Genomic DNA, 24706 nt, shown 5'->3' with positions numbered 1-24706 from the left:
ACCAGAAAAGTGTTTTTGCATGACATTATAGCGTCACAGTGAAGGTGACACTTCACTTCATCATTATATCCTATTAGACATTTGTGCGAAATTTCATCACAGTTAGTGAATGAATTCTTGATTTATGGCCAAAAACATGTTTTGTGGGGTCACAGTGAACTTCGAGTCCACTCAAATGTTTGTGCCAAATTTGAAGAAAAATCGTCAAGGCGTTATTGAGATATTGAAATAAGGTCAGTGACCTTTGAACACCAAATTCTAATCAATTCATCCTGAATTCAAGGTGGGTGTTTTTGCCAAATTTGAAGGCATTCCCTTAAAGTTTTCTTGGACTATCACGTTCATAAGAATTAGACAGGTGCAAGATCACAGTGACCTTGACCTTTGACCGCTTGAGTCCAAGTACACATCTGTGCCTATTTTTTGAAAAACAAACAAACAAAAAAGTCCTTCAAAGTTTCCTTGAAATATTGCATTCACAAGAATAACACAGACGAGGTCACAGTTACCTTAACCTTTGACTTTTGACGTTTGTGCCAAATTTGGAGGACTTGCTCGCAAAGTGTTCTTGGAATAGCGCATTCACAAGACTGAAAAGACACGGCCACAATCACCAAAATAAAATCAGTTAATTGTTGAGTTCAGGTGGACGTGCGTGCCAAATTTGAAGAAATACCATCAGGACATTCTTGAAATATTTCAGTCACAGGAAGGGGACGGATGGACCACCCAAAATCATAATGCCATCAGCCGAGGCGGTCGCCGGTGCAGAGGCACGAAAACAAACCGACTGACATGTTATCTAGTAGCAGTTTCCTTATCAGAACTGCAGACTGCACTCATGCTGTAACACGTTTAACAGTATTGACGTTTGTTACCCCCTCAGGTTGTTGGAAAGTGTCACTGGTGTTTTCCATCCCTGATGGCAGCGGACAAGCGTGAGTGATGGAGCTGTTCTGGGCTGGTTTCGTATCGGTGGTATTCACCATGGCTACCATGGCAACGCTGAGGTTAACACGGAGAACGTAGACCACGGTGAACCCCATAAACATCAGGACAGCCAGGTTGAGGCGAGCCGAGCAGCACTGAGGAGGAACTGTTCACATAGAAAACAAAGATTTTTACATGTAGTCTGGACTGTGAGCATAGAGTCACTACGAAAACATTTCACATGTTACAGATGAGCTTAAAAAAAGAGCGCTTTTTATAGCTCAAGAGAGTTTGCCTATTTATTAGCACCACTTCTAATCAAAAAGAAAAAATAAAATCACATTTAATTATCTAAAAAACACACTGTCACAAATCAGAAAACAGTCTCATAAAAAGCTTATGATTTTTTAAGATAATGACAATAAGCAATTATAAAATTATTTGTTTCAAGTTACTTTTTTGCGCTTGCTTTACAGCTAAAACAATAAATCATATTTGATCTTTTCTTAGGATTGCTCCAACCATTGCAGTTTAAAATTCAAATTGACACCCTTTTTGTTTTAAAGCACGAGGCTTTATTATCAATATGTGTCATTATTAAAATGTTTAATAGTTTTTCTTTATTTATGGTCATTCTTTAACTTTCATCTTTTCTATTTGGTTATTTTTATTGTTTTAACTTCTTTTATCTCTGCACTGTCAGGCATGTGCGCGCTGGAGCAGGCTGTCGGACATGTAATATCAAAATGAAAATATCATGTTATTATTATAATTTGAATTTTAATTTTGAATGGTATTCCTGGTATAACTGGATAAACAGGCCCACTTAACTACTCTTTTTAAACACTAACTTTAAAGAGCAACTTTATTGTCAGATCAACATTTTCCAGCCCTGGGCGTTCGTCAGGGTCACAAGTCACGAGTGGAAACGCTGGTTTGACAAAAAAGTTTTTATACTACAAATGTTGCTGGAGTTTTTACTTGAGACTGTTCCCTTTTTTGTGCATCGTGGAAGCAGCTGACCAACAATCCTCTCTGAGCTTCCACTAAACATTAACTTTAAACCACAGACAGAAATTAACCTTTAGCTGCTTGTCTTGAGAGTTTTGGCATGTAAGATATCCAAAATCTTAATTAAAATTCCAAAGATTAAACAAGGAAAAATTTACAAAAAGATTTATAAAGATAAACACACCTGCATCGTTCTCGATGAGGGGTTCAGTGTCCTCGCTCTCGTCCGAAGGGGCCGAATTGATGGAGCAGCCATCCGGTGGCGGCATGGCACTCGGCTGACCCGAGAAATATTAAGTCTATGAAATGATGTCACTGAGCCATGGTGTCAAGGAAACCTGCCGCACGGACAAAGGTTGAAATCAAAAGTCAGGAAAACAAACAGAAGATGTGAGATAAACTCATGACAGACGAGTGAAGACGAGTAAAGTGACACAACAAACACATCAGCAGATTTTGATAACAGGGTTGATAACACTGATACACACAAACATACACAGTTGTGGAAAGTTTCACCAGATCTGAAACTTACAGGATGATACACTCAGAGCGGAAAAACAAGATGAAGATGATGATGAAGCTCTGCGTGAGTTTGTCTCTTTACTGAAGTAAAACCTGAGAACAAGAAATAAAAAAGGTCAAATGCAACAAAACAGGTTTTGTTCTTGTCGTTGGGTAAAATCTTCTGTCTTTAAAACATCGACTTTTCAGGAACTAAAAGAAACACCTGTGTGCTCAGTCTGAACACATCTCTTTTCAAGCTGACCAGCGAGGTTTTTTAAAAAGTTTCATGACATCAGCTTGAACAACTAAAATTACCAAAATGACGGCAGCACGGGGAACAACAGGTGGAGGTGTCGGTAACAGTCCTCAACGACACACTGACCTGGAGGGAGTTTTTTTACACATTTTCATAGTTTTTCTTAACTATTAACCAGAAAATAAAGTACATACACACACCACACATACAGATATATTTCTAACAAAACTGAACAAGTGAATGTTTAAATAATCAACAGATTGATAATAATAATAAAAATAATCACCAGCAGCTCTAACACGAGGGGGGGAAATGCTTTGTTGGCAGTGCTGACCTACAAAAGCAAAAAAGGACTAACTCTGTACATAAAGTGCTATTAAATGATGAAGAGCGGATTTGTCTCCTGAGGTCACAGGCTTTAGGCCACAACAAAAACGCTGAGTCATTGTTCTGAGTTTCACTTCTTTCACCGGCTTTGATGGGCAGTGAAGTGACAACTCACGATGCTGATTATTTTAAACTGTGTTTTTGAGGAACTGAGACAAACATACTTTTGTATGTTGTAGATTTGATCAATTTTGGGAGGCCGTCTGAGCTGGGTTTCATCAGAGGTCCATAATTTCTCATGACAGCAGGTACAGCATCATTGCAGGACACATAACGGTGCCTGAATGGCACAAAGGTCCTTTCAGTGGTGAAAGAGCCCTTAATTATCACTACAGTTTATGTGTTCAGTTAATCTCAGTAAGTTACATGTTTGGAGTCAATATATCGTCTAAGAAATGTGTCAACTGCCTAAAACTTTGGTCCCAACTTATCATGCTTGCAGCTTTGAAACATCGGTACAAAAATGTGTTTATCAGCAGATACCAGACAAAGTTACAAAGAACAGTTCGTCCCAAAATCAAAAATACATATTTATTCTCACCTGTTGTGCTATTTATGGAGATATCAGCTGTGATATGTGTGCCTTCTCTCCAATATACCGGACCTTAACGACACTCGGCTTGTGGTGTTTAAAGAGCCAAAAATTACATTTGAAAAAACAACATCAATTTGTCTTCCAGAAAATATGATATGGTTAATCAAGATAGTCCACAGACCTTCGTGAGAGCAGTTTCATGTAGGAACTATTCTCTTTGTACTGAAAAACACCACAAAGAGGGAGGTTTTTTTAAATGTTTTTTTTTTGTGATGCTTTAAGCAGATATCTCCAACACACTGAAATAAATTAATAAACAGCACTACATGTAAAAGGAATAACACGGTGTTTTGATTTTGGGGTTGACCTGTCCCTTTAAAAAGAGCTATTACAAATATTGAGGAAGTGTTTCTAAGATACACATATTAGATTTCACTGAAGGGAAATTACAGTCAGAAATTAAGAGCCACAGATGGCTTCTTACGCAGCCAGTTTTTCCAGTTTGCTTCCTTCCCTGGAACTCAATGGCACTTACTGTAAATTTGTAAAATAAAATTGAAAATAAAATTTTAAAAAAGTAAATAAGAAAACAACTTCTCGAGCCATACCTCTTTAAAAAAAAAAAAAAGATTAATCAATGAAGTTAATAGTCAGAAAATGAATCTTATTTGATTTTTTAGTGTGTTTTAAAGCACTTTGTGCCTGGAAATTTTGATACAAATAAAGGATTTTGATATGTAGCCTTTTATTTATTTTGCCACACTTTCATATGTCTTTGCTTTAACAGGCTGCTTGTCACAGCATTAAGAATATTAGTTATTATTATTAAACCTGTTGTGCTTAAAAATGACAAATTATTTCAGCTTGATTACTTTTGCATATGTTTTTATACGGCTTTATCCTTGAAAGCTTCCGTGTAAAGCGTGCCGACACTTGGATGTCAACATGACTTCATCGTGCATCCCTAATATTGTTCTGTGTGGCGTCCCTGTCGGTTGACAAAGCGTATACTTTTTGCCATCCCCATGTGACGCATGTCTGCAAATGAGTCTGTGAAACTATGTGTGTGCGAGCCTATCATGAGATCATCAGAAAAAACACCCAAAACCCTTCCTTTTCCCCCCTGAAACAATTATTGTATTGTGTTGCGTGTGTTATGTATTAATAAAGTCAGTTACTGCAAGTTTTTTCTTATTAAACCCTTTGGGACTGAAAGTGAATGCTCACTTTCAAAAAGGCAATATAAAAGCAATGTCCAACTTTATAAAGACTGACATCTATAAATAAATAAGGGCTGAAACCTAATTCCTTTAACAATTAATAAATATCATTGTCAATTGGCTGATAAGTGATTTTAACATAGTGAAAAGTACCAAGCACAAGTTATCAGAGCCCAAAGTAATGTTATTAAATCATTTATTTTTTCAAGTTTAAAGCATAAAAAACATAGTATTGGATTTATAAAGAAATAAAAGGGAGACCAGATATATAAACGATACTTAAGCCACAACACAATATTACTGAGATTTTATGTGTTGCAATATGCTGAGTGATAACATTTATTGCGATATACTGTGATTTATCACCTTAGCTTTCTAAAATGCAAATTATGTCCCAAACAGAACACTTTATCACAATCTGTTTTACAATAAAAATGTTTGTTTTCTTTATTTTATTTCATTATATTGTTATTTTAGTAGGCTACCAAAAATTCAATCAGTATTTGTAATAATAGAAATTACTATGATAAAAATATCGATACTTGGCATCTGTGTATTGATACGATAATGCCTCACAAAAATATTGTGATCCTATGCTGTATCAATTATTTCCCCTCATCCCTAATATTTAGAAAGTTTACTTGAACTATTAAAGCTTTTAATTAATAATTGATTAATTATCTGACAATCAACTCCTTACTGCACTTAAGGACACCACAGCATCCCCAGACATTAGCTAACTAATGTAAAATATGAAACTAAAAAACAAACGACAATAGAAAAATGAAAAAAATGTCTGATACTATAAATAACAGAAATACCAAGACATTTAAAGCTCTGCATCCTACACTTTCTAACAGGAAGGAGGGGGAATCACCAAATACAATATTATGAAGATACTTTAACCACAATACAATATTGTTATGACTTTTAAATGTGATAACATATATTGCCATCCATTGCAATTTTTTTTACCTTTTTCAACTACAACAATTTTCGGTCCCCCAATTTCTCAGTTTTGGGATCAATAAAGTATATCTATCTATCTATCTATCTATCTGTCTATCAACTCCTCCCTGCACTGACGGACACCCACAAACAAAACAAGTAAAGTAAAACATGGCTAAATTATGTATAACGTGAGTTTAAACCCAATAATACAAGTGGAAATTGAAGTGTAAAAACGTATTTTTCTATAAATGACTGGGAAGTGACAGCAACTTATACTGTCTATAAGGCATTACTTTATTATTAGAATACCATTTTTAAAGATAGATTAACATAGAGTTTGGGACTTTATTAACCATTTGAAACCTGACCAAATTCTCTTGATTTCTTTCAAAAACATGGAAAGACAGCAAATGAAACAATGAAAGAAGAAATTCACCAATAATTTGCAAGAATTTTAGTTAAAAAAAAATTACCCCCCAAAAAAAGAAAACAAAGAAACAGAAAAACAAATAAGGCAAACAAGACTTGATAAAAATGCTTCAAATAATCATAACACTGTAACATAATATTACATGTGTAAATATGATCATTTTGAATAATAGTCCTTTCCCACACATTTTTATCCCTTGCCTTTTTTTTCTTTTGTGATAAATCTCCTAATTTCTTGCAATTTGTGGAACATCTCTTTCCAAGTTGCTCATTACCTTGTTTCCTCATGTTTTTTTAATAATAAAAGTGCACCATTTAGCTCTGTGTTCAGAGGTTTAAGTACCTGTGAACGGTGCTGGAAGCAGAGCCCTTAAAGAGTGTTTATTATAGAGCACTAGTTGGAAGGAAGCTCAAGAAAATTGTCGCTCCAAATTAAGTAAATAAGTGTCTTAGTTTCTGTTATGTACCATGTATCAGACATACAAGTACAAGAGAAAATCCTGTTTTTTCTGTTTTATTTTAGCCTGAACCTGCTAGATTACAGGTTAGCTTGTTGGTCAATTGGCGAGAACATGTGTGTTATTGATTAACGACAACGTGCATGGATATATCGTCGAATTAATTCTTACCTTGTGAAGAGTCTTAAAACACAAACACCTGGTTAAAGCAGCTGGGGCGTATAAGGATATGAAAAATAAAAAACACCATGTCTGTTGTGTCTTCAACACAGCCGGCGAGACAAGAAGTGAGCTGATTTTAACAGGAAAAAACAGTCACATGAGCGACGGTTTGGTGAAACGCAGATCTATAAAACACTGAGGTGGCTAAGCTGAACCGTGAACGTAGCGCATATTTCGTATAGATCAGTACTAAGGGTGTGACGTCATAGAGAACGACCAACAGCTGGCCCGCCCTCCTCTCGCGGTTTTGGTTTTACTGTCACGAGCTTCAACGGTTAACTTGTGAAAATACCTAAAATGAATTAAAATAATAAAAAAAAAACACCTAAACTTATTTTCACTTCTACTTAGTCGGACTTCATTCTCCATTTATTTTATTTTTTAAAAAAAAGAGTATTTGTTAAAAAAAGAAATCATTTCCGCAAATCTTGGCTGTTGTTATGGCAACTATTCCGCCTCCTGCGAGTCGTCTGGAGCAAACAAACATCTGCGACCAACAGTTCCGAGTTAAGTCACCTGTCACTCGCCTTTAAGGCACCTGGAAACTATATTACCTATCGTCGCATCCATGGCACACTACAGAGTGAGTATTTAGCGACATACTTTCTGCAGCCATTAAATATGTTACTCGATATTAAATATTTAAGTGTGAGGCATGCGTATGCTAACTAGCTAGCATCAGAGCATTGTGTCCCATGAAGCTTGGTCAGTGAACGCACCTCAACAGACTGTATTAATCCCCAAATATTTCAAATAAAACCGGTCAGACGTGCCCTGCTAGCTTGTGTGTCAGTAAAATAAGTGTCTGTTGTTTCAGGCCTCGGAATCGAAGCGAGAACAATTTAGAAGATATCTTGAAAAATCGGGAGTCCTTGACACGATAACAAGCGGTAGGTACATAAACAGCTCAAATAGTATGTAAATGTACTTTCAGTTTCTGTTGTTAAACTCATCCATTCACTTAACGTTCACCCGTATCCCCGCTGTACTGCTTGATCATAACTTTGTCTGTCTTCTTGCAGTTTTAGTGGCACTTTATGAAGATACGGACAAACCCGATAATGCCCTGGAGTATCCTTATTATAGTGGCATTAAACGAGTGTAAGTGTGTCTGAAATATTGAAGTAAACGCCCCTAACCCCAAAACAAAAGGTGATGATTTGTACTCTTATGAGAAGAAAAATGTATAAAGCACAATATTTCCTCTTTGAAATGAATCTCAGCTGGGGATATTAAGAGCAATTCAGCTGCAAAATAGGTTTTTAAAATCCATTACTGAGGCTGTGTGAGAGAATTGCATTTTTTTCCTCACCTATTGGGAAGAAATGTGTCGCTGTGGAACAACCTGCCCACAGACGTGAGGGCAGCAAAGGGGGTTTATTTTTTTAAAAGCAAATTCAGGAACTACCTTTTTAGTCTGGCTTTTAATTGAGCTTTACCTATTTATTTATTGACTATTTATTCATACATTTTTACCTTTTTATCATTTCATTATTTTTTAACTTATTTATTTATTATTCTACTTTGTGTAGTTATCATTTTAGTTAAGTCTTATCTACTGTTTAGAGTATTTTATTTATTTATTTTTATCTTTCTATCTTTAGGTTTTATCCTACCTTTGGTGTTTCCTTACCTGTTGCAATTTCCTCAGTTCCTGCCAAGTGTAGTCAAGCATCATCATCACTGACATTTTCTTCACACGTCAAAGAAATACAGAATAAAATACAACCACAATACAAATAGAAAAAAAGGTAAATGCGACACCCCAAATAAGCTACCTTAAGCTTTTGAGAGATGGCCCAAAAATGAACATGTAGCAAGTAAAAATACTACAGTAAAAACAAAACAAACAAGACAAAAGATCCCAAAACATTAACATAATCAGCACTTGCTTTGTATCTTGTGATGCTGCCCGACCTGCAGCGATCAAAGTTATTCATAACTCACAGAAACATTACTTGAAATAGTCCACCCTCCACCTTCTCTCCCCTCTCCACATCACTCATACATCCAGAAGCACTAAGTCCTCCTAAAGTCAGCTTGGGAGCAAGAAGTCAGTAAAAGGTATAAGGAAAATACTGAGAGAAAGAAAGAACACAGAACAAGAAAAAAAAATAGAGAAAAAAAAACAAAGAAGACTTGTCTTACGTAAAAGTGCTTAAAATAATTATAATAATTCTGTAACATAATTTCAAATAAGTAATTATGAATATATTTTTTCCCTAGACATTTTCCCAAGCTTTCTTTTTTAATAATGTGATAAATCTACTTATTTCTTTCCAGTACAGCCGTACAAAAACAAGTCGCTGTTGTTGTTCTTTACCAAACTTGGTCCACCTGGCTTCGTTAGAAATAAAGATTTCTGTGACTGAATATTGAAAGCAAACATTGTCTTTAACCACGTGCTCAGTTTCATAAAGCTTCACCTCGGAGCGGCTGGTCCAGAGCCAGCAGACGCTGAGGCTCTTCGCATGGAGCTGGCTGACCTTCAACAGAAATACAACCTGCTCATGGAGGAGAACAAAGAGCTGAGAAACAGAGTGAGATGCGCTAAAAATCTAAATGAATGCTGCTCCTGTTCTGACCTCTGACCTCTAACCTCTGAATTCATGTCATTTTCCAGCTGATGCAGTACGAACCGTCGCCTGAGGAGGGAGCAGCGGAGTAGAAAAGAGGGTTTTGTCAGAGCTTTCTGGGATTAAAAAAAGGAAAACAGTTAACCAATAGCATTTTATGAAGAATAGGTAAATGTTTATTAAATCGAGGTTCAGTACACACTGAATCACTTATTTTTTATAGAACAAGAAACAACTTTTGCTTTGTCATACATTAAAAAAAAGTTTTTCAGCATTTGGCATCAGTTTTTCCTCTTTTTCACAAAAAAAACAGCCACTCATCTGAAAATAAATAGAATATTAAATATTATTATTACATATATATATATTTTTAGAATGGCCTTTAATGTTTTTAAGGACATTTTAATTGATATCATCTGCATAACTGGAGTAAAAAATTGTCATACAAAAGCAATAATTCAGAGGTCATCGCTCATGTGCCTGAGGGGGCATTAAAGTCTGATAATGACAGCATGTTAAAGACAAATTTTAAATTCCTGTCACCACGGGAAAGATATTTAGCATTTCTTTTCCACTGTGTCAAAGACATGCAACTGTTTTGTTAAATGTTCTTGATAAAGAGCTCTCAGACGTGTTGGAACAGGGGAGTTAAATTAATTCAGACAGCATTACTGATTTAAAAGTATCTGGTTGTGTAACAGCACATTGTGACCTGACACATTATAGATCCGTGGTTCAGTTTTCCGTTCCCTCTAATCGTGCAGACAGAGCTGCTGCATACAGTCAGATCATTGGTGTCGACTTGAGTCACAAAATAAAAAAAAAGACTTGGCAAAGTCAACCTTGGCAACCTGATTTGGACTTCACCGTCAATGAGTCATGATTTCACTCTGACTTTAATTTCCTTTTGACCTAAAAATACTTGACATCTTGCGGTTTGAAAATTACAGATGAAAAAATTCCAACAAACTTGTTTTACCAAATAAGTTGAAACGCATTTGAAAAGCATTCATCAGTTACGTAAATTCAGTGTATTGATAGTCTCGTCAAAATGGCAAAAGGTGCATCATTAGGTTCATTTTGAGACATTTGACATTTTTAGGGTGATACTGACGTCAACATGTGGGAGTGATTACAGAAATAAAAAACCCACAATGAATAACAATAATAATTATTATTTGATTAGCTTTGTTTATTTAATAAGAAAAAGACTAATACATTCTTGGTTAAATAATTTGCTTTGCCCCCTAAATCCTTCACACTGAAACGTTAAAATCTGAAATTCTAATATGATTGGAAAAAGGCTGCTCTTTTGGCGTGAGAGCGTAATCTCCTTAGCAATAGGTAACAAAGGCCTTTTGTGCTTCATTTGAAGAACTTTAAATGTGTGAAAAGTGCAGTAAAAGTGTTTATAAAACTTGCATCCAAGCTTGGCTCGTTGAGAGTCTCACGTTGGAGCCGACGGTCCGTTTATATCTGCAGATCAGTCGGCGCTCTCCTGCTGCTGGTGCTGCTCGCCGCAGACACTCTGCGGTTTGGGGAGGAGGCGGTGGGGCTGTTGCTTTCCCGGCTGTGCCGAGACACTGAGCTCAGCTCCCCTGCCGAGTCTGGACTCTGAGACCTGCTCGGCCTCTTGATGTCCGATTTAGAGAGCACCCTGGCTCTGGGTCCAACACAGCTGCTGCGTAGCTTCACGCTGTTGTTCCCGTGGTAGGAGTCCCCGCTGTCCGAGCCGTTCCCCTCCACCAGAGTGGAGCAGTTCCACGGTGGACTGACCCTCCGTGACTTCCGCACAATGCCTGACAGAGTTGTGCAGGAGGAGGTGTCCGCTACAGGCAGGGTGGGGTACTCGGAGCCGGCGCACACCATGTCCTTGTGATGCGGGGACTGCTCCTCTGGTTCCTGTTTGTCAGCAGGAGGGGAGCGAGTCTCGCTGCTGGTGTCGCCGGTTCGCTCCGTGGGGCTCGGCACTCCCTCCTTGGCGTCCTTGTGGCCGTCTGGCTTTGCACCGGGGTCCCCTTTTATCGGGATGAAAGCGGAGGACGCATTAAGAAGAGGGTAGGTGGGTCCGTTGCCCTGCTTCTCCAACAGTAACGTGTATCCACATGGTGCCTCGGGGATGGTGTTCTTGCGAGCCACAGACGAGCCCACGTTAACCTGATGCACAACTGAGTTCTTCTTTGACTTGTCGACGTAATAATCGTCGAGATCGGCCTTCAGGTGCGGGTAGTAGCTCAAGATGACCTTCTTTAGCTTCTTGTATCCCAGGTGCATGATCTCGAGGAGGCTGAGAAAGAGCGAGATGCAGGCGATGCTTTGCATGAACACCATGAACACCGTTTTCTCCGTTGGCCTGGAGACAAAACAGTCGACCACATTGGGGCACGGCTCCCTCTCACACTTGTACAGCGGGTTCAGGCGATGCCGTAGAGGACGTACTGACACACCATGAAGCTGACCTCCACCACCGAGCGAGTCACTATGTGCACCAGGTAAGTGCACAACAGCGAGCCCCTCAGCGGCGCTTTGTTGAGCTTCCCCTGCTCCAGCTGCTTCATCTCCTTCTCGATCCTCCGCCGGATCTCCACCAGCTCCACGTCCACCGCCTCCAGCTCCCGGCGGAGGGCCACCTTCTTGCAGTGGCGCTCCTTCTCCAGAGCTCGCAGCTGGTAGATGGCGTGACCCATGTAGACGAGCGAGGGCGAGGACACGAAGATGACCTGCAGCACCCAGTAGCGGATGAGGGAGATGGGGAAGGCCTGGTCGTAGCAGACGTTACGGCAGCCGGGCTGGTCGGTGTTGCAGATGAAGTCCGACTGCTCGTCGTTCCAAACGTCCTCCGCGGCGACGCCGAGCACCAACATCCGGAATATGAAGAGGATGGTCAGCCAGATCTTGCCGACCATGGTGGAGTGGATATGCACCTCCTCCAAGATCCCCCCCAGGAAGTTCCAGTCTCCCATGTTTTACATTAGCAGAGCTGCAACGAAAGACGAAAAATAAAGTTATTACAGACAACTGAACACTGTATTTTTGGTAAATACTGACACCAATATTCAGGAATGATACTAATTGATTATATTTATAAAACAAATGCATGAGGTAAACAATTATTCTCATATTTAGCATTTATTGTAATTATTGTACTCTTTTTTGTATAGAATACCATTTTAACATATGAGGAGCATTTTTGTTTCTATTTTATGTATTTTTTTTTGTCTCTTTCAATATTTTATTTCTCTCTTTTGTTGTTTTATGATATAATTATGTGTCATATAATTGCAAAAAGCTGTATTTTGCAGCATGTAAAAAAATAAAAATATTGTGGAAAAAAACTATTAAAATTGTGAAACGTCCTTTGATTTTTACTTTTTTTTAAGAAACTGTATAAGATTTAGGGGGGCAGTGACATCTAGGGGCGAGGATTGCAGATTGCAACCAGTTCTCTACCTCTATTAAACCGGGAAAACACTGAATAAAGCAGATTTATATTACACCACGCTGTGGCTCAGAGGTAGAGTTGGTCGTTTTCTAATCGACCGGCTCCTCCAGGCAACATGTCGAAGTATCCTTGGGCAAGATACTGAACCCTAAATTGCTCCCGAAAAAAACATAACAAAATAAATATAATATAATATAATATAATAATATAAACAAAAAATAAATAAAGTGACCAAAACATACTGAGTGAAAGATCTTGTTTGAAAGGAAGCCAAGAGCCAGTACAAGAAAAAAATACTGTGAATTCTTTTATTTTTTCATTGGTAAATAGTTGCATGGTGAATAATTCTGCTCTTGCTACTTCAAGTAAAAAGAATAAAATTAAATTACTTTACTACTGTGAAGAATAATGTTTTCAATTATACAACCAGTTTTCCCAGAACATTTAAACATGTGACAGATTAATATTTACTAGTTTGAGAATATAAATTAGCTCAGGTATTAGATCAGGTATTTTGGTGTGTTCTTATTTCCTCCCAAAAATATGACAACATTCAGCGGTCCTAATAAAACATTATTAGATATATTGGTAAAATTGGTAATCATTACAAATTAGGAGTCATGTCAAAGAATCAAAAAGAAATCAATAACTTTAATCCATGATGGTATTCATAAAAAACAGATTTCATCCGAGACAAAAACATTACACTATTTAAGCAGATATATTTGGCTCATTAATTATGTAAAAAAAATGACATGCCTTGCTAAATAAAGGTCAAGTATTTATTATAAAAAGCGTAAACTTACCTTCATCTTGGATATGAAATGTAACTATAAAGGCCTTTTGCAGCAGTCCTGCTGAACAGTCCTATGGGCGCATCTTTTATCTTCTTTTTCTGCTCCTAAAAGGTCAAACTTTCACACTGGGAAAGATTTCAGTCTCCTCTGCTGCTGAAAACTGGACAAAAACAAATGATCCCTGCTGGCTCTCGTTGTTCACCAGTTATAGCCTGTGAAAGACAAAAACGATCAATACTGTTGCGATGCTCTGTTGCCATTGACCTCGCAGCAGCGTGAGAGGACTCACTGCCAGCTCCTGCCAGTCATTAGGGGTGAAAAGTGTCGCAGAATATGCAGTTTGTGGTTGAACCCAGAGGACCCTGAACGCCACCAGAAGTGGTGCACTGGGTTTGATGGAAATCTGTCATCCCAGGGCGCCTTGATGATGACCCACATATGATGAGCTGCTCCTGAAGCGGATCAATCTCCTGATTTAATGTGAATCTTACACTGAAATGCTGGAAATCACACACTCATTAAAAACAGCGAGATGTTGCATAAGAGCCACAAAGGTCTAATCAGGAGTCTGTTATAACCCGTATTGAACGGTGTTGGTTTTTGCAGCTAGACCTGAATAAATTAATTGATTCATTGGTCTATAAAAAATGTATCTGCATCTGTTCTGATGATCAATTAATTTTTTAAAGTCCTTTTTTTCTTGCTGAAAATGATCTCCGGAAGGAAAACTTTGTGATCATCTGTTTTGATCTAATAATCTCAAGTTTTGAGTCAGTTTATCTCACTTCTTTATTTGCATTATAAATAATCTATAAAACAAGACTGTTTTTGTAATTTTGGACAGTTTATCTGTAAAATAAAAGAATCTGTAGACGTTATCTTGGGGATCAGAACAGGCAATTTTGTGACAAAAAAAATGATTGATTGAGAAAATAACTATGAAATGCCATTCACAATTTTAAATGTTTTTTTTATTAGACCAACAGTCCAAAACTAAAAGATATTCAATTTGACATTATAATTTTAGCAGCAAATCATCACATTTAAGATGCTGAAGGTTGTGTCAAACATTGATTCATCAATACATATCTGTCTTCTTGTTATTGTTGTTTACTATAGTCATTCTGCTATTCTCTGCCACCAACCAGTAAAAGTTGTCATGATTTAGCCTCGTTATATTCATCTTTTAAACAAAAATTGATATTTTATGTCCTCAAGGTAAATTTTTCCACATGGAAATTGAAATCGTTGTTGCGTAGGCTTATCCATATTTGTTAAGGTTTTGTCTCAAAGTTGTTAAGTCCAGTATTGTGACACTTTGTGCAACCACCATAGTTTGTAAAATTGTTCATAAAATCTGTAAAGTGCATCTGTAAACATTTTTTTGGGTGGCCATTATAAAGTCGGAACCTTTATAGATGGACTAACCAGTATTTATTAACCATTTAAAAAGATATCATAATCATCAATAACAACAGTTTAAAAACAATTAACCATTAAATACTTTATGTATTATTTAACATGTTATTTATAATGTAAGTTAATTATAGCCTAACTTATGGTTAGAAAAAAATCAATAATGTTGACTTTATTTTTTATCAGTAAAATAACTATGAAAATATTATAAACTATCAGTTTACCATTTGTTAATAATGGTAAAATTTTAAAGTATTAATATTCTCTTAGTTCAGTCTCTTATATTATACCTGACTGCTCTTCAGCGCAGCAGCTGTTCTTCATACACTCACATCGAGCCTCTGTGCTGCTGCTGTACTTGTTTAATCAATGCTTTCTTTTCAATAAAGAGATCAATGGGGCACGTCCGATTTCATACATGGTTGCGTCTTCATGGTGAATCTAATTTAAGTTGTTCCTCCGAGCTACTGATCCATTAAAAGGAAATCGATGTTCATGGCTGGACTGGTCTGTTTTCCACGCAGAGGACTGCAGACGGTGAGTCCAGGCTACTAGAGAAGAGGGCAAACTGTCGAAACATAATTCCCCAAATAAAAGATTTTTTTTAAGATTTCATAAACTGAACCCACGCACCGTTTCCTTATGCTGAATGTTTCCATTTATTACTCAAAATAACAGTTTGTTCCTACTAAAGATAGAAGATTAGGAGAGTAAAACATGCAGTGACAAAGATTCGCTCAGAAAAACCACCGAGACAGTCGAGTAAACACCAACGAGAAACTGTCGTTCCTCCGCTCAAAACCCAAATGTTCCAAAAATAAAACGCCCTCTGAAGAAATAATCTAATCTTACAGAAAACACCACGGATTTAAAACAGGTTAATGTACATTTTAAACAGATTGTGGTTGGTTAAAGTCACTGGGCGACATTTTAACACTTTTAAGGACCAAAGCAGCGTTTCGGTGTATTTTAGCCTCAATACTCACACACTCGATACTACCGCAGATAATTCCTTCAGCACAGACTGTATCTTTTACACCTTTAATGTTTGTCTTCCAGGCAGCTGTATTCTCTTAATCTAAATGATTGACTTGTAGTGACTTCAAAATTTAATGTCAAGTTCACTTTTGTTTTTTTCAGTCGTGCTATTGATGCACTTTCATTTCAGTCGGCCTTCAAATGGGGTCCGAATTAACGCGTTCATCGGAATAATCCAGATCACCGTCTCGTGGTATCAGATGTTCTACGTGGAAATGTTTAGAAAGCTCAGTTTGCCAAAACGTTTTAAGAAACATCGTAGGCCATCAACTTTAACTTTTCGGAGGATGGTAACATAATAGATCGTAAAATGAGCAGTTCTTCAAAGTTTTATGTCTGAGGAAAATCGATGTATGTATCGCTGAAAGCCTCGAAATAATGCCTTTGCATTTCCTACTCTGCGTTACCCGCTGGATACGTTGCTAGATTATAAATAATAATTAGTTACATTTGAAGGCAGCATTTGTCAGTGATTACCTTAATAATGTTAACTGTGACTGATTATCTTGAGCAACTTTTACGTTTCAGAATACTGAACATGCGGCTGAAAGGAGGGAAGAAAAACAAGAAAAATTTTAGGAGAAAGATCAGCAGTAAGGTAAAAAAGCGTAATTATCAGTCCCTCCAGGATATTGCCATGGCAACGATTAATGCAAATTCTGCCAATCCTTTTGAATCTTACACAACCTTGCAATGTTGTTGAATAGATGCAACTTTACTGCAAATTTGACTTTTTAAAAGGGTCAAATTCTTACTGCATTGTAGAGCCCGTGCAGTGTATTGATATGCTCAGCCCCTGCCTGCTCTCTGTTTATCATGAGACCACTGCTGCAGGAGTGTGAGCTCCGAGCCTACACCAGTCACACACACACACAGTAACAGAGCCAACTATGAACATCATGTGTTGAGTTGAGCCGTTTCGGTGCGAGATTGTTGGGACGTTTAGCGGTCGTTTAACGGCTCAGTGTCAGATGTGAGCTGCTGCTGCTGCGTTAGCTCGTGCTAACCGGCAGAGAGAGCAGGAGGAGACCAGCTAATGGCGACCGTCCTTCAGCGCTGACAGATTTAAATTTGGTGGTAAACACTGACTGCTGGTAATAAGCTCAACATCACAAATATTTTGGCCCACAATTTAATTGCACAAAAATGCCTAAAAACATCAAAACACGCATTGAAAGTTTTAAGAATGGAAGGAATTTTAGTCTGCAACATCAGCGAAACCCTGGAGTGACCGAATAATGACGTAAAACGCACAGAAACGCTGGTTTGGTTCGGCAACAGACTGGATTCATTTTAAAATACTGAATGTTCTTTTTTTTTTCTTTTTTGCAAAAATGGGTGCATAGGGTTTAGAAAACAAAATCATCAGTAACCGCATATAAAAAAGACAATTATTCCTGGCCGACTACCACTGAACACAGAAAACGCCGACTGTTTCATATTCCTATCGGGGGAATCTCACCAATACAGTTTTATAAAACCGAGCAAAAAGGACTAGCATTGTTCTTAAAATGGAGCCGCGAAACAAGCTTTCTACAAATGGTTCAGTGGACGTTACATTCATGTCAAAACAAACATTTCTGAACAAATGAACCAACTCTGGTGCATCTGACATAATGACGGAGAGAAGGGGGGAGCGGGTACTTCGCTAGCGTCCTCCTGACTTGCGTCCAGCCCAGGATCGGGACCGAGAGCGCGAACGGGAGCGCGATCTTGACGCAGAGCGGGACCTGGAGCGGGATGGGGAGTGTGTCCGTCGCACTTCTTCCTCGGTGTAATGGGAGGTCGACGCCGGGTTCACGTTTTCTCGTGGAGATGCAGATTTGGAGTGTGAGCGAGATCTCCCTCTGGACTCTCTCCGAGGCCTCTGCCTGTACCTGAAGACACGATGAAACCATTCAGACACTTCAGATTTATCTAAACTCATGGGCACTAAACGCAATCATCGAAGGGATCATTTTCTATTTTGGCTTAGGGGAGGATCATTTAACTTCATATATTAAATATCTATTTATTTTACCACCAAATTTTAAAAATAAGAATTGAAAAATAAGCATGCATTCTTTTAAAGAGGGTGATTTGTCTTTTATTTTTAATTGTTTGATTTTTTTTCTTTTAAAATCGTTGCTGATTTTTAAAAAAAATAATAGTAAAAATAATTTTCTTTAAACATTTTTGATGATTCTTTTTTTCTTTAAGCATTTTTATTACTTATTATTATTTAAATTTTTGGTGACTTTAAATAAAATGTGACTTTTCTTGTGCTTTAATAATTTTGGCAATTTTGTTTTCTTTAATACTTTTTGTTGATTTTTTTCCTTAAAGATTTTTGGGTGATTTTAAATAAACTTTGATGCTTTTTTTCTTTTGAAATTTTTGGTGAGTTTACAAAAAACACCTTCCAACACCGCAGGCCTGTCAAAATAAAAATCACCAAAATTACCATTTAGTAAAGCCAGAAAGTGTCAAAACTTTGCCCAACAATTTGACTTCTACAATAAATTCTGTATTGTGTGTATTTTAAACTCCGCACCATGAGAAAGACGGAGAGAAAGTGATGCAAACCAAAACCTCTGATCAGTCAGAGTTGTACCTTTCAGCCTCGCGGCTCCTGCTTCTTCCTCTCGCATACATCCGTCCAGAACTGGAAACAGAGGAGAAAAGGTTATTTTTTCTTTAAAGAACAACAGTTTTGAGGAAAACGTCTGAACTAACGAGTTACACAAAGAAAAACTCACTCTCGAGGACTTTCAGATCGTCTGCGGTGGCGCTCGTAAGAAGGGCTCCGTGACCGGTATCGTTCGTAGCTGCGGCTGCGCGAACGTCTGCGCCGGCTGTCTCGATCGTAGTCATCGTATCGAGAGGATCTGCCCGGAGAACGCCTTTCCTTTGATTTCATCTGATTTGGTGCTGATGTTAAAAAAAAAAAAAGGTGATAGGAAAGAGGTTAAAGCTCAGAGAAGAAAACAGAAAGCACAAAACATTCTTCATTCAGACGAAAGCTCCTGTATTCTTCTGTTTTGTTTTTAAACAAATTTTGGAATAAAAAAGCTTTAGCCAAATCAAATACTGAGTAGATACAGGGTGCACCTCCAGGATTCAACTTAAAAAACCGCATGTGAACACGTTACATACAGAATAATGGGGAGTGTATTTTCATGAAAACGAACCTCTGTTATCCACCTTGCTTTCAAACTTGCAGGAAACTGCGACACATAGTGTGCATAGTTGCTCCCACGTCCTCTAATGCCGTCAAACTAAACTCGTTTTTCCAGGATAAATTTAAATGGTGGCTCGCTTTCGGCTTGTAAAATTTGTCTTCACACGCTGCCATTTGCAGGTGCACCTCTTAACAAGGACTGGGGGAATAAATTATGTGTTTAATTATCTTTTAATATTTGCTCAACTAAATGAGTTGCTTCATTTAATATTATTCACTGTGGTTCAGTTGGTACCTGCAGTAATTAAATACATTAAAGAAAAAACTACACTGCTCACAAGAAGACATGAAGGACGTTTCGATTCGTCATCTTGGGACAAGCACAGGTGGAACTACTAACTGAATTCAGGTGTGCCAGTAATTAAAACCTAAAGGGACGGGACTTCAGATAATGTAGTAAATAGCTACACAAAACTGAAACAGGTTCTGGCCACGTCCCGATCAGTCGTGTCAAAACAAGTATTCTGCTGATGACAAACACCTGCAGAAGATGTGCTGTGACTGTAGGTTACTGTTAAATATAATGTTAATGTTTAACATCCTCCATTTCACAGCCTCATCACACCACCTGTGTGGCTGCATACGTTCTGACAGCAGAAAATCTACGAGTCTCACTCGGCAGGTTTCCATTAACCCTCAAATTACACTCGGCAGGTTTCCATTAACCCTCAAATTACACTAACTGAAATTGCAAAAATAGAATACACATGATGGAAATGTGTCACTCCCATTTATCGCAATAGTTTTAGACTTGCATGAGGTGGTTTCAGGCGATTCGAAAAAGCCATATTTTGCAAAACCGCAACGGAAAACACTTTTTCACGTTTATAGGTCACAAGATGCTATGTTTATACGCTTGTCGGTAGGAACTGGCTCCCTCGGGCATGATGCAGCAGGCGCTACAAGGTGTATTAAGCATCACAAAAGGTGTGAATCCACAATTCATCTGTGAAATCGTGGACTATCACCTCCTAGAAATCCCTCACACGTGGCTGCTCCCATGGATAAGGTGCGTGCCTTTTCATTATCACGCGCATAACACGCCTGCATGTTGCCTTCGACTGGAAATACTGACAGCTAGTGCGGTGGCTGCAATAGAAATAAACTTGCTGATGTTTTGAACATCCATCGCCATGGTTACTGGAACGTTATCGAGAGAAGTCGCAAAACATCACTCAGCGGAAACGCAGTCATCTCGCAATCATGTTTTATCGACATTTAGAAAACATTGCTAACGTTTTGAGCAAATCTGTAATGGAAACCCGACAACTGATGCTCTTACACCACAATAAAGGCGCCTTTATGCCATCATTTTAGCTACGTCAGTGCTGCTGATAATTATAATCTCCCAGTGTGTAATCCAAAAGTACCACTGACAATTAAAATTTCAGTCTACAACATGAACAGTTTCTGACAAACTCAACATTATTTAGTTGCAAAAATAAATTCAAATGTCAAACACTTACTTTTTCGGTCCCCCTGAGCAAACTGGATTTCAATCTGCCGGCCACAAACCCACTTCCTGTCCAGGCTGTGAAGAGCATCCTCCGCATCACGCACATCCTCAAACATGCTGAGTGGTTAAGGGTTTTTTTTTGCTCTCATTTTGTTGCAAAGGCCACACAAATTCAAAGAAATGTTTTTACTTTAGAAAATGTGAATTTTATTCCACATGTATGTTAAAAAACTGGATTATTTTGTTAAATTTGTGTGGCCGGATTCATAAGATGAAACGTGTACACAAATTATATATTAATTGATATGTAGTAGCAAGAGAAAGAAAGCAACAAACAAATAAACACTCTGGTGATTTTTTTGTAGAGATAAAAGATGAAGCAAGTTTTTCAAACACATTAAATAATTGTCCGAGGGATCAGGACTACAAATATATAAACAAACATTTAATAGTTGATTAAATTGTTTTGATTAAAATTAAAAATATGTCATCGATATCACAGGGAAAGCTGATTTTGTGGTCATGTCAAATTTGTGGATTTGTCTTGGGAGGATACAAAATAATTCAGACTTGTTACCTTTGCCCATGCTTGACTTTGAACTTCATCTTGATCTTTACACTCTTTAATCGACTCCCACAGAGACTCGGGTTTCCTGCTCGCCTTTTCCTCTTAAACCTCTTTTCTTTTCCCAATTCTTTGCCGCCATATCCAAGCCTTGTCTCCGTTCCCTTTTCCTCTTCATGCTTTACTTTCTCTTTTCAACCTTTTCCCTCCCTCTGATCCTGAAGGTCTGTGTGACTTGACTTTACAGCTACTCTACACGGGTCTTTGTTACTCTGTGTGGCCGGTTCCACAACTGGATGCTTTTACATTTTCTGAAGCAATAACAGAGAAATGATGCGTGTTAGATATTCAATCAAATTAAAGTGCAAGAAAAATATGTCACAAATGAAGCATATCTTCTCCGCTGAAAGGAAATAAAAATGTTAGCAGGAGCACAAACACAGTTAACACTCATTGGGAAAGGATATTGAATGTATGCAAATCCTCTTGATTGACGTGTATAGAAGTCAAGTGGGATGTAGACATCTACTATCGGCCCATAGCGGCCAAACTCACGCCGCAAATCCTCAGGCCTGAACACCGTAAATACAAGTATGACTCAACTGACCATCAAAGGCAATTCTACCTACATCAGTAATCAGTTACAACAGCTGGGAGAGCAGCTGGTGAGGGCGCTAAAGGGACAGTTCACCCCAAAACACCAGGAGACTTCTTTAACTTCTTAACCCATGATCAAGCCCACATGTCCACACGTTTTTGAGTTATTTACTTAAGTTCTGTTGTTTTCTACCAGCAAAGTGATGATCAAGATCAATTTTTATTCTTAAGGTTTTGTTTTGCAATAATTTCTACTGTGTATTGGGGTGAACTGACCCTTTAAGATATATACACTGTTTTTGTTTAACAATTCATAAAAAAAGCCCCACTATATAGTCTAAAACTGACATAGGCAGAAGCAGCACTGTTGCTCCCATCAAGTTAGCTTTGCATCAATGTTCAATTACAACTATCTCTAGAAGTAAAACAAAAACAAATAATGTTGGGAGCACAGGGGTAAACTTGTTACCAAGATGCAATAAAAAATAAAATAAAGATCACCATTACAATGCTTTTTCCATCACTCATATGAACACGTGTAAAAACAAACATTTTAATTGATAATTCACAATCAGATTAAGTTTTTTAAACATATTTCTGTTTGTGAAATAGGTAAATGTGGGTTAAGTAATAGAAAGATATCATAATTGTTTTGTTTTTAAAAATACCTATTTAGCTAGACCAGTGGGTTTTAAAATTGATCACCAATGTGTAAAAAAATAATAATACATAATTAGCAGCCTAATTTCATACCATTTTAATTAACCAGGAAACATTTGTCAATGTGTTAATGACAGGAAGATTAAAACTGGAAGTAAAACATTATAGAAATAACCCAAAATTATCAAGATTTTGATTTTTAAAAAAGTTACAAGAAATAAAATTTTAAAAAAAATAAAACTCAAAATAGTGTTAAAACAAAAATAATTTACAAATCTTTAAATATTTCTGTTGAAGTAAGCTTTACTTAAGTATATATAATAATAACATATGATTTTCTTAGTATTATTCCTTACTTATTTAATAACTGTTATTTCTTCTTCTTTCGATTTTTGTGTGCTCATTTTTTACTTTTTTTCCCCAATTTGCGGGAAATTTCCTGCCAAGTTGCCGACTCACTTTTTCCCCACATTTTTTTAGAGACATAAGATCAATTTTCTCACATTTAAGAGACTTTAATGCATGTGAATGCGTCTGAACATAGAACAAGAAAACTGATGTTTCAAAGAGTTAAACTAACGTTACGCACCTAAACATATAAGTGCGTAAAAACAATTAACGTTAACAATAAACTCATTTACATCTAATTAATAACGGCTGACTGGATTGAAGTAATGACAAGTAACGATAGCCATGTTTGTTAATAATGAGGTCCGACCAAATATATTAATAGATTAAACGTTTTTTTGCCAGAAAATCCCCCAAATATTTACTAAATAACTGCCTGTGAGACGGCTAACGTAGCATCGTTAGCTCATTTATAAACACGGTGAACGTGGAGCAGAAATGCAAACAAAGAAACGTCACCAACAATTATAATATGAACAAAAACACGTTGCAAACACATATAATGTTGTATTGCGACTATACGGGCACATTTGGTGACAGATAATACACATTTGTAGCATTAAAAGCACCTAAATGTTGGTTTAAAGTATCGTTAACTCGACGATGAGGCTAACCTCGGCTAGCTGCTAAGTTAGCTAACAGTTAGCTGCCGTTAAAGAGTTAAATATCGACCTGAATGTGGACTCACCTGGACTCATCCGAGATGTTTCTGACGAACAAAGACGTGTTTGGGGGCCTCATGTATCTGGCCATAAACTTACACACTACCAAAAGAGAAAATTTGTTTTTTTAGGGAGTAAAAAAAAGGAAACCTGCGCTGCAGCGAAAATATGTGTAGCGCATGCGCATTTACAAGGCGCGTTCTGGTTCTTCCTCTTAAACAAAAAATCGGGTGAAAAAACCCACAGCGCCTCCTGCTGCCTAACTTTAACAAGACAAGGCCCGAATATTAGAAAAATAAAACAAATAAATAAATTTACAAGAAAATAACCTTTTAATTTTTTATATATTTGTATATATAATATTTATTTATTTATATTTTAATTTATTTTTATATAATTTAATGTATTTTATTTCTTTTTTTTCTTTCTAGAACTGAATTTTAAATATAAAAACATTCCCAATTATAAAAATATGGGTTTTTGGCAATTTTCCCCTATTTTTATTTTTTTTAATAATTCTATAATAATCCTCATCTCTTTCTGTCTTCGTTTCTTTGTTTTTATTTTAAGAAAATATGTGACATAGCACCACTGGAGTTATAGATCACAATAGAAAAGAAAAAAATGGAACGATAAAAAATATGGAAAGCTAAAGTTAGAAAGCAATTGACTACTAGTACTACTACTTATAATAATAATAATTATAATAATAATAATAATAATAATAATAATGATAAAAGTATCTAGCACATAAATGTAATTTCATATGAAAAAAAATAACCAGTTACATAACTTTCAATTAATATGATATTTTACCAATATCTAATAAATTTAAGTGAGTTGGCCATCAAAGAACATATCACCAATACCATAAACACACAATTTTTAGGAAATTTTCTTGCCACTTTTCACTAAATATTTTTGTAATTTGTGGGACATTTCTTGCCAAATGTTCATTGCCTTTTT

At 37.1% G+C, this 24706-nt stretch overlaps 4 protein-coding genes across 4 annotated transcripts in view; 1 reads left to right on the top strand and 3 right to left on the bottom strand.

The window, feature by feature from the left end:
* The window catches only part of si:ch1073-513e17.1 (sialin), an 8628-nt gene extending 1651 nt beyond the window's left edge, over positions 1–6977 (bottom strand). Inside the window, exons 1-4 of the mRNA XM_042507001.1 lie at positions 6853–6977; positions 2474–2556; positions 2126–2279; positions 854–1096 (exon numbers count right to left, since the gene is read on the bottom strand). Of these exons, the coding sequence (XP_042362935.1) occupies positions 854–1096; positions 2126–2210 (328 nt within the window). The 5' untranslated portion in view covers positions 2211–2279; positions 2474–2556; positions 6853–6977. The remainder of the gene's footprint in view (positions 1–853; positions 1097–2125; positions 2280–2473; positions 2557–6852) is intronic.
* A 394-nt stretch (positions 6978–7371) lies between these two features.
* On the top strand, positions 7372–9753 carry LOC121958099 (c-Myc-binding protein-like). Its single transcript, XM_042506971.1, has 5 exons — positions 7372–7486; positions 7721–7793; positions 7926–7974; positions 9314–9443; positions 9527–9753. The coding sequence occupies exons 1-5, from the start codon at positions 7472–7474 to the stop codon at positions 9569–9571; spliced, it is 312 nt and encodes a 103-aa protein (XP_042362905.1). The 5' UTR covers positions 7372–7471; the 3' UTR covers positions 9572–9753.
* Positions 9754–9949: 196 nt separating this feature from the next.
* On the bottom strand, positions 9950–12497 carry LOC121957673 (gap junction alpha-9 protein-like). Its single transcript, XM_042506395.1, is given in 2 exon segments — positions 9950–11894; positions 11897–12497. Coding segments are annotated over 2 exon segments (1491 nt in total). The 5' UTR covers positions 12443–12497; the 3' UTR covers positions 9950–10949.
* A 3272-nt stretch (positions 12498–15769) lies between these two features.
* LOC121957666 (serine/arginine-rich splicing factor 10-like) lies at positions 15770–23927 on the bottom strand. Its single transcript, XM_042506390.1, has 6 exons — positions 23767–23927; positions 21881–21985; positions 20859–20962; positions 18911–19082; positions 18766–18816; positions 15770–18049 (listed from the first exon to the last, which is right to left on the bottom strand). The coding sequence occupies exons 1-6, from the start codon at positions 23829–23831 to the stop codon at positions 17821–17823; spliced, it is 726 nt and encodes a 241-aa protein (XP_042362324.1). The 5' UTR covers positions 23832–23927; the 3' UTR covers positions 15770–17820.
* Between the last annotated feature and the right edge of the window lie 779 nt (positions 23928–24706).

This window comes from Plectropomus leopardus, chromosome 18 (assembly GCF_008729295.1).
Source record: "Plectropomus leopardus isolate mb chromosome 18, YSFRI_Pleo_2.0, whole genome shotgun sequence".
NCBI classification, from domain to species: Eukaryota; Metazoa; Chordata; class Actinopteri; order Perciformes; family Serranidae; genus Plectropomus; species Plectropomus leopardus.
This window is presented reverse-complemented; position numbering and strand designations above follow the sequence as displayed.